The sequence below is a fragment of the Vicia villosa genome, linkage group LG7 (genome assembly GCF_029867415.1).
Source record: "Vicia villosa cultivar HV-30 ecotype Madison, WI linkage group LG7, Vvil1.0, whole genome shotgun sequence".
Lineage (NCBI taxonomy): Eukaryota > Viridiplantae > Streptophyta > Magnoliopsida > Fabales > Fabaceae > Vicia > Vicia villosa.
The window spans coordinates 37,759,280-37,767,799 of NC_081186.1; the positions used below are offsets into that span (position 1 = coordinate 37,759,280).

At 32.6% G+C, this 8,520-nt stretch overlaps 1 protein-coding gene across 1 annotated transcript; it reads left to right on the plus strand.

Moving 5' to 3' along the window:
• Positions 1–6,741: 6,741 nt before the first annotated feature.
• Positions 6,742–7,910, plus strand: LOC131618890 (protein PHYTOCHROME KINASE SUBSTRATE 1-like). Its single transcript, XM_058890046.1, has one exon. It carries the CDS (start codon positions 6,786–6,788, stop codon positions 7,908–7,910), a length of 1,125 nt encoding a protein of 374 aa, XP_058746029.1. The 5' UTR covers positions 6,742–6,785.
• The last annotated feature ends 610 nt before the right edge of the window (positions 7,911–8,520 follow it).

Consider the following 8,520-nt stretch of genomic DNA (forward strand, 5'->3'; position numbering starts at 1 on the left):
ATGTCAATTGGTATTACTATTGAACATCCTGTTCCTCATGTACATACACAAAATGGTTTAGCTGAGTCATTAATCAAACGTCTTCAATATATTGCTAGACCATTAATAATGAGAACTAAACTACCAGTTACAGTTTGGGGTCATGCAATTTTACATGCTGCAGCACTCATCCGTCTAAGGCCAAGTGTTGATCATAAACATACCCCTTATCAACTTACAATTAGAAAGGAACCAAATATTTCTCATTTAAAGATTTTTGGGTGTGCAGTATATGTCCCAATATCACCACCACAAAGAACAAAGATGGGTCCTCAAAGGAGGTTAGGTATATATTTGGGGTATGAATCAGCATCTATTGTTAGATATCTTGAACCTTTAACAGGTGATGTTTTTCAGGCAAGATTTGTTGATTGTCATTTTGACGAAACATATTTCCAACTCTAGGGGGAGAGAATAAAAAATCAGAAAATGACATAACATGGCATGTACCTCATTTATTATATTTGGACCCATATAATAGATTGTGGGAAGAAAATATAAAGAAAATAATTCACTTACAAGATTTAGCAAATGAATTTCCAGATTCATTTACTGATTTGAAAAGAGTAACAAAGTCACATGTACCGACTATAAATGTCCCAGCTAGGATTGAGATTTCAAATCAAAATAATGAAGCAAGTACATCTAAGGCACACTTGAAACGTGGCCGACCTATGGGATCCAAAGACAAAAATCTCCGAAAAATAAAGGGAATAGAAAAGGTGAATATGATTGAAAGTGATCTTGAAAAGACACTAGATAATGATAAGTCCAAAATTGAAAAGCGTGCTCTCGAAGAAGCACAAGATGATGAAAATGAGATCATTGATAGTGAAACTAGAAATAAGAATGATCTTGAGATTTCAATTAATTATATTGATACGGGAAATTTGTGGAACCGAAAAGGTATGAATATAGATGAAATATTTTCATTTTCCATTGCATGTGAAATTATTAATGATGATCCAGAACCACGAACTATGAATGAATGTCAAAATAGACATGACTGGAAAAATTGGAAAGATGCTATAGATACTGAGTTAAATTCTCTTAATATTCAAAAAGTATTTGGCTCTATTGTGGCTATACCTAAAGGTGTGAAACCTGTTGGGTATAAATGGGTTTTTGTAAGAAAACAAAATGAGAAAAATGAGATTGTCAAATACAAAGCTCGTCTCGTTGCACAAGGTTTTTACCAAAGACCAGGAATTGATTATGAGGTAACATATTCTCCTGTTATGGATGCCATTACTTTTCGTTATTTAATTGGTTTATCAGTATTTAACAATCTTGATATGTATCTTATGGATGTTATTACTGCTTATTTATATGGATCACTTGATACTGATATATACATGAAAATCCTTGAAGGATTTAAAATGCCTGAGACATCAAAACCTAGATAAATGTATGCAATTAAGTTGCAAAGATCATTGTATGGATTAAAACAATCCGGGCGCATGTGGTACAATAGACTAAGTGAATATTTACTTAAAGAAGGCTATGAGAATAATCCTATTTGTCCTTGTGTTTTTATAAGAAAAACAACATCTGGGGTTGTAATAATTGTTGTTTATGTTGATGATTTAAATATCATTTGGACTAATAAAAAAATCAAAGAAGCAAGAAATTATTTAAAGAAAGAATTTGAAATGAAAGATTTGGGAAAAACCAGATTCTTCCTTGGTTTACAGATTGAGTTCACTAAAAATGGTATATTAGTACACCAATCAAATTATACATAAAGGGTATTGAGAAGGTTCAACATGGACAAGGAAAATCCTTTGAGTAGTCCAATGATGGGTAGAACCCTTAATATTGAAAAGGATCCTTTTAGGCCTAAGGAAAGTAATGAAGAGGATCTTGGCGCAGAAGTTCCATACCTCATTGCCATTGGGGCACTCATGTACCTTGCTAACTATACAAGACCCGATATAGCGTTTGCAGTGAATTTACTAGCAAGATTTAGTTCATGCCCTACTAAAAGACATTGGAAAGGAATAAAGCATATATTTCGATATCTTCGAGGTACATCTGATCTTGGTTTATTTTAGTCTAACAATACAAAACTAGTTTTGCTTGGTTATGCAGATGCAAAATATTTATCAGACCCACGTAATGCTAAATCACAAAATGGATATATATTCACATATGGCAACACTACAATATCATTGAGATCTCAAAAGAAAACTCTTGTAGCAACTTCTTCAAATCATGCAGAAGTAATTGCCCTTCATGAAGCAAGCAAAGAGTGTAGATGGTTACGATCGGTAACTCGACATATCCAGGGAGCGTCTGGTTTACCAATTGATAATAATCCAACAATTTTATATGAAGACAATGCAGCATGTGTTACCCAGATGAAAGAAGGTTACATAAAAAGTGACAGAACCAAGCATATCCCTCCGAAGTGTTTCTCGTTCACACAAGAACTGGAAAGAAACTAAGAGGTTGATATTCAGTATATTCGTTCAAGTGATAACGTGGCAGATCTCTTTACAAAGGCACTTCCTACATCAATTTTCAAAAAGCATGTACAAAATATTGGAATGCGTCACCTTCAAGATCTTTAAAAAGACCTATATGTGTTCTGTTGAGGGGGAGCATAATGTTGTACTCTTTTTCCCTTATTAAGGATTTTATCCCAATGGGTTTTTCCTAATAAGGTTTTTAACGAGGCAACTTATGTTCCCATAGGATTCGTCTCAACAAGACTTCAACGGAGCACTGCGGCAAATATTTCAAAAAGGGGGAGTGTTATAATAATAAGTAATTATTATTACTACTATTTTGTAATACCAATGAATAGTGTATACACAAATTTTCAAACATTTAACAGTAATATGTATAGTAGTAGTGACACTATATATATCACCTCTTGGCATATGAAAGGAAAACACATCAATCGTTTCTACGAGAAACAATATACTACCAGTTTTTTCTATCTCTCTGTATTCAGTATTCTTAACAACATCAATATTATTATTACACAAAAAAACACACATGCTTTTGAGGTGGCATTTAGAAGTAATACTTCTTTTTCTTTTTCATTTTTATTATCCTAACGACGAGTTAATAAAGTCTTGTATTTTAATCTAGCAGTGAAAGATGTGCACCCAAATACTTTAATGCTTGAGTTAAAGCCGAAAAATTCATTTATTAATTGTATAAAATTAAAACATTAACATTTACTTGTTGAAGATATGATCTGATAATAAAGGTTGTCGTTCTTGTCATCCTGGTTCTGAATTTTGAAAAAATGATTGACTGAATCTTCTTCTATATCTCACACTCCCATTCACAACTCTTAATAGGGAAAACTGTAAAGTCGTCAATTATGTTTCAGATTCAATAATTACAAACGGGACCTAGCCAAATAATATATAACTCTAGTAACCCCCAAGGGTTGGCCTAGCGGTGGAGGCTTGAGTCTTGGGAGTCTGCTCCTCTCAAGGTCCTGAGTTCGAATATACGACACATGGTGGTTGTGTGTCCTCAATCTTATGTTCCTCTAAGGTGAGTATAAAGCTTATAAAACGAGCTACCCAGCTTATGGCAATCTGGCCTGTAAAAGTTCATACTTTTTGCAGGTCGAGCAATAAACTCAAAATATAAATGAATTGCAATTTGATTGTTCAAGTCTGATTCTATGTGGGTTGTACTTTTTCGAGCCGACTCTATTTCTATTTATTTTTTATTTTTTACTTTAAAAACAACTTTTAATAAATAAAACATTCTTTAAAAAATTAGTTGGCCATGAGATATATAAACTAAATTTTTTTAAAGAATTAGAAATAAAAATTAGTAATATCAGTTAGAACAAGTTTAAGGTGCAAAGCTCTCTGATAAGGAAATTAGAGGAAAAAATATTATAATAGAAATATTTAAAATAAGTTATGGTTTTTTTTTTTAAATTTATAAAATAGGAATGTTACCCACAATTCGGTTAGGCTAGTCCAGTTAAATTTTGGACTCTAACTTGACAGGCTAAAAAATTCAGTTTTAATTGGCTCTAAATTTCTTGTTCAAGCCCTATATTTTTGCGGACTTTTTGGCCCGGCAAGCCTGACCCATTGTGCCAGCTCTAGATGAGTGTACCTGCTGGATTTCTTTTTAACAACTGGATTCATATTACCTTGACTTTAGTGGGATGAGTTTAAATTCGCTCTTGATCGTATTAGTAGCCCCTAAGCTTAGACCAACAAAGTCTGGATAAGGCTTTGTCTTTTAGTTCATTCAAATTGGACCCCTTGTTAGAGGCCTTCAGATATGTGCTCTACACTTCTCTCTCTTATATATGGAGTTATTTAAGGAGATTAATCTTTTGGACCCATACCTTATTTTACCTCTGTGTTCATTCCTATCTTTGACACAATATGATGATACATGTAGACTTTCAACAAGAATTTTTTTGAGGAAAATACAATGGACCTTCACGAAAGGATCAACGCCCATAAAACTCTACGTTTGAGGGACTCGCCTCAAGTGAGGACCTTGTACAACTAAGGTATCATAAAACTTCGACAACAAATGGACAAACTATGATAAATTCAAGCAACGTGAAATTATTTGCCATAAATGCTTCAAAACATGAAGATCGTGATTTCAAAATGGGCCTGAACGACCCCAAATACAAAAGGTAAAATGGGGTAGTAACGCTTCAGGAACTCACCTTCTAAATTATTTCCTGAGGGACTCGCATCTAACTTTTTTTGAGAGACTCGTCCTGAGTATCTTCTATGAAACTCGCATAATCTTTAATATGAGAAATATGCTCGAGTTATATCACTTAGCCATTTTCAAGGCCTTGTGCTTGAGAGATTATAGATTAGGATAACTTACTAGGCCTAAAAGGAAATGGTTTGTGATGGATCTAAAGGACTGAGCGCCCGAATGAAGCTAGATCACCCAAGGAGTCTTGAGTGTAACATGTATCCCAAAGTGTATAAAGCAAGGTGGCCGCCTAAGGAATATTGCAGGCCTCTCACTTGGGCTTAAGCCCAAGACTAACAACCTGTCTCATGTAATACGCATCATATATTCTAAAGTGGCTTAGGAGAAATGACCGAGGAATGTGAGAAAATGGGGAAAGTCGTTCCTCCCACAATTGAAGGACGACTTGGTCTCCTCCATTGCATGTTTCCAAGGAAGGAATGAGAAAATCTTTTCCTTACTTTCTAACCCATACCCAAATGATTTCTATAAAGGTCTCTATCTTAGAATCGAGAAAATGAATGGTCACAAATTTTTACTAAACACGCATACAGAAAGAGGCTCTCAAGATTCCCGAGTGAGTAGGCTTTCCACAACTTCCACTCACCATCATTTTAATTTACTAAATACATGGATTATTCACTATTTTTACATAAATAACACAACCAGAACCTCTTGCATTCTATTTGAGCAGACTCTCACTTTCTATTATACTTCAAATAGTAATTTGTTTTATTTTTATCTTCAAAGCTTTCAACTTTTATTTTCTATAAAAATATCATATATGTAGACAAACAATTATTTTACAAAGGAAATTAAAAATCATTTTGTATTTTCATAGTAAGGTTTTTTTTTGTAAGAAAAGTTATTTTATTTTAAGGGAGCAAGATCCTCAAACTCGCACATATGTATTCGTCATTACTAGGGGTGGAAATAGGTCAGGCCGAGTTTGGCTTTATCAAGTCTAGACTTGGTCTGTTAAAAAATTCAAAGCCTAAGCTTGGCCTGTGGCCTATCATAAGCTTATTTTTTGGCTTAAACCTGACCTTTTTGAAAGTCTGATTAGCCTATTAGCCTGCTTAAAAATCCTATTTTATTTGAACATATACGTAAATAAGTAAATCAACTAATGTTTAAATAGATAAGAGAATCAAAAGTACAATGAGATTAAATATTTATTTACATTGACTTATTTAAGCCTTCAAAGTAATATAAGTTTTATGAGATTATTTGTTTGAGAGCTTAGAAAAAACAACTTATGACATTATTCATTAGGCTTTTTCAACTTATTTTCACAAGTTCTTCAAGATAACTAAGCTTTAATTTTGTATTTTAATAAATAGTAATTTTTTTTCATATTTATTTAGAGCGGCCGACCTGATAGACTTAAAAGACTTTTCTTATAGCTTGTGGTCTAGCCTATTTAACTAAATAGGCTTATAAAAAAGCGTAGGCCTTTTCTACTTAAAATAAAGTCTGGCCTGGTTTTGACCTGTTTAAACTAGGTCGTAGATCTCTGTTAATTGGCCTGGCCTATTCCAACCCCTAATTATTACTTTTAATATTATACTTATAAGAATATTTAATATCTAATATTTATGGTATTTGAGATATGATTACTAATCTATACATAAATAATAATCTATATACTATTATTTCATTATTTCATGACACTAAAAATGATTTCATTAGACACTTATAATATAGATTTAATGGAATCTCACAATAAATGCGTGATTAACGTTTAATAATTAAACAGATTAAATGTTTAAAGAATTTATTATTTTAATACAAATATAATATTTTAATTATAAATAACTAATAAAATATTAGTTCCAAGTTGAAACATAAAACTTATTATTCCAATAACCACCTGAAAACTATATAAAGACCCCATTCACCCTAAACTTGATACCTACTAAACATATATAATAGTACTACTCCTTAGGACATTGCTCATATTTATATTCACCCTTTTACTTTATATATTCTCTTGTCCATTTTCCTTTCCTCTTTCCACCTTTTCATTACATATGACAGAAGAAAGTGGAGAAATTGAAGTATTTGGAGCTGAAAAATACTTCAACAGAAAAGTAGTTGAAACTCCAAGAGCTGCTACAAAGTACCAAGTTGAGTATGGAACTCCAAGTATTAGTTCTATATCAACATGGAACAGCCAAAATGCACTCTTAAAGAGAGATTCTGAAAAAAGTATCAAAGATAAGGTGCATGCTAAGAGTGTTCTATCAAGACTTGGTCTCAAATGCTCTTGTTCTGATAAGAATTCTGTTGATATCAGTGATCATGCAGGTGAAATCAGTTTTAATAACAAAACTTCTAACTATGGTGCAGTTCATGAAAAATCAACACCAAAAACAGAATTCAATCTTGGTCTTGATGATGATATTTCAATTAAATTAAGAAAGGCTAGTTCAGAATTTTTCATCAATAAAGATCTTTACTTTCAAAAGCAAGAGAATTTAAGTGTAGGATTAAACAGTGAAATGAATAGTTTCCCTTCTAACTCAAGAAACCATGTTGTCAAAATGCAATTTCCATTAGATGAAGAAAAAACACCAAGAAAATCAGTTGAAGTATTTGGATCACCAAATCCAATATTGACCAATAGCAAAAGAAGTTCCTTGAGCATTGATAAAAGGTTGATATTTTCTTCCAAAATGGAAGAAATTGTTGATGCAAACTATGATGATGATGATGATGATGATGCTGGAAGTGATGCAAGTTCTGATTTGTTTGAGATTGAGAGCCTCAAAGAAAAATCTTCCAACAATCTTCTCAATAGACGGACATCAGATGCTGCTTCAACTTGTTACGCGCCGAGTGAGGCGAGCGTAGGATGGAGTGTGGTTACTGCTAGTGCTGCAGTTATGTCAGACTGTGAAGATCAAATGTCTGAATTTACAGTAAGGAGTCCATTAAAGGTCATTAGGGAGAATCCGAGGCGGAGTCCAGGTATCTTGTTGGGATGCAAGAGCCACAAAGCTGTTACTGTTAGAGTTGCTGGTGATGCATTCATAACATATGAAAAACAAAGTTTAAGTCCAAAAATTGGTAACAGAATAGAAAACAATGCTCTTTCTCAGGTAGCAAGGTTTCCAGGAGAGACTGATGTTAGTGCCTCAGAGAGACACGTGTGATTATGTTTAATTGTTTTATTTTATTAAATTATTATCAAAATGTTGTATGGCTTCTAAATGCCACCTCATGGTATGTGTTTTTTTTTTTTTTTTGTGTAATAATAATGTTGATATTTTGATATCATATATTATGATTGCCTCTAGTAATGGCCGTTTATGGTTAAAAAGTTGATGAAATTAGATACTTTGTCGAGATCCTTTTGGTTTGATATAAAGAAAGGGAAGTGAAAGGTGGCCTCTTCATGTTGTGAATACATGAGAAAATGTCTCTTCCAATGATCCCTTCAAGCAAAAGTTTGGTTCTATTATATGAAATTGTATTTATTCCTTTTTGTTTGATATTTGGTATTAAAATGAGAATAACACCAATTATGAAAGTTAATTTAGCATAGGGACGTTTTAGCAATTTTTTTCAAATTTCAAGGAATGGATGGGTGTTGTCATTTTAAGATTTTAAAATTAGTCTTTTACCTCTACAATAGGATTTCACAAAAATAACTAAAAACTTTTTTTCAAAATATTTTTTGGGTGATATAATTGATTTTCAAAGAAATTGTTTTTGAGAATTACTTATTTCACTCTATGTAATTGAAAAGAATTCTATCAAAAT

Bases quoted from the DNA above. Each gene is read 5' to 3' on its own strand.
- LOC131618890 (XM_058890046.1), top strand. From the start codon at position 6,786: ATGACAGAAGAAAGTGGAGAAATTGAAGTATTTGGAGCTGAAAAATAC.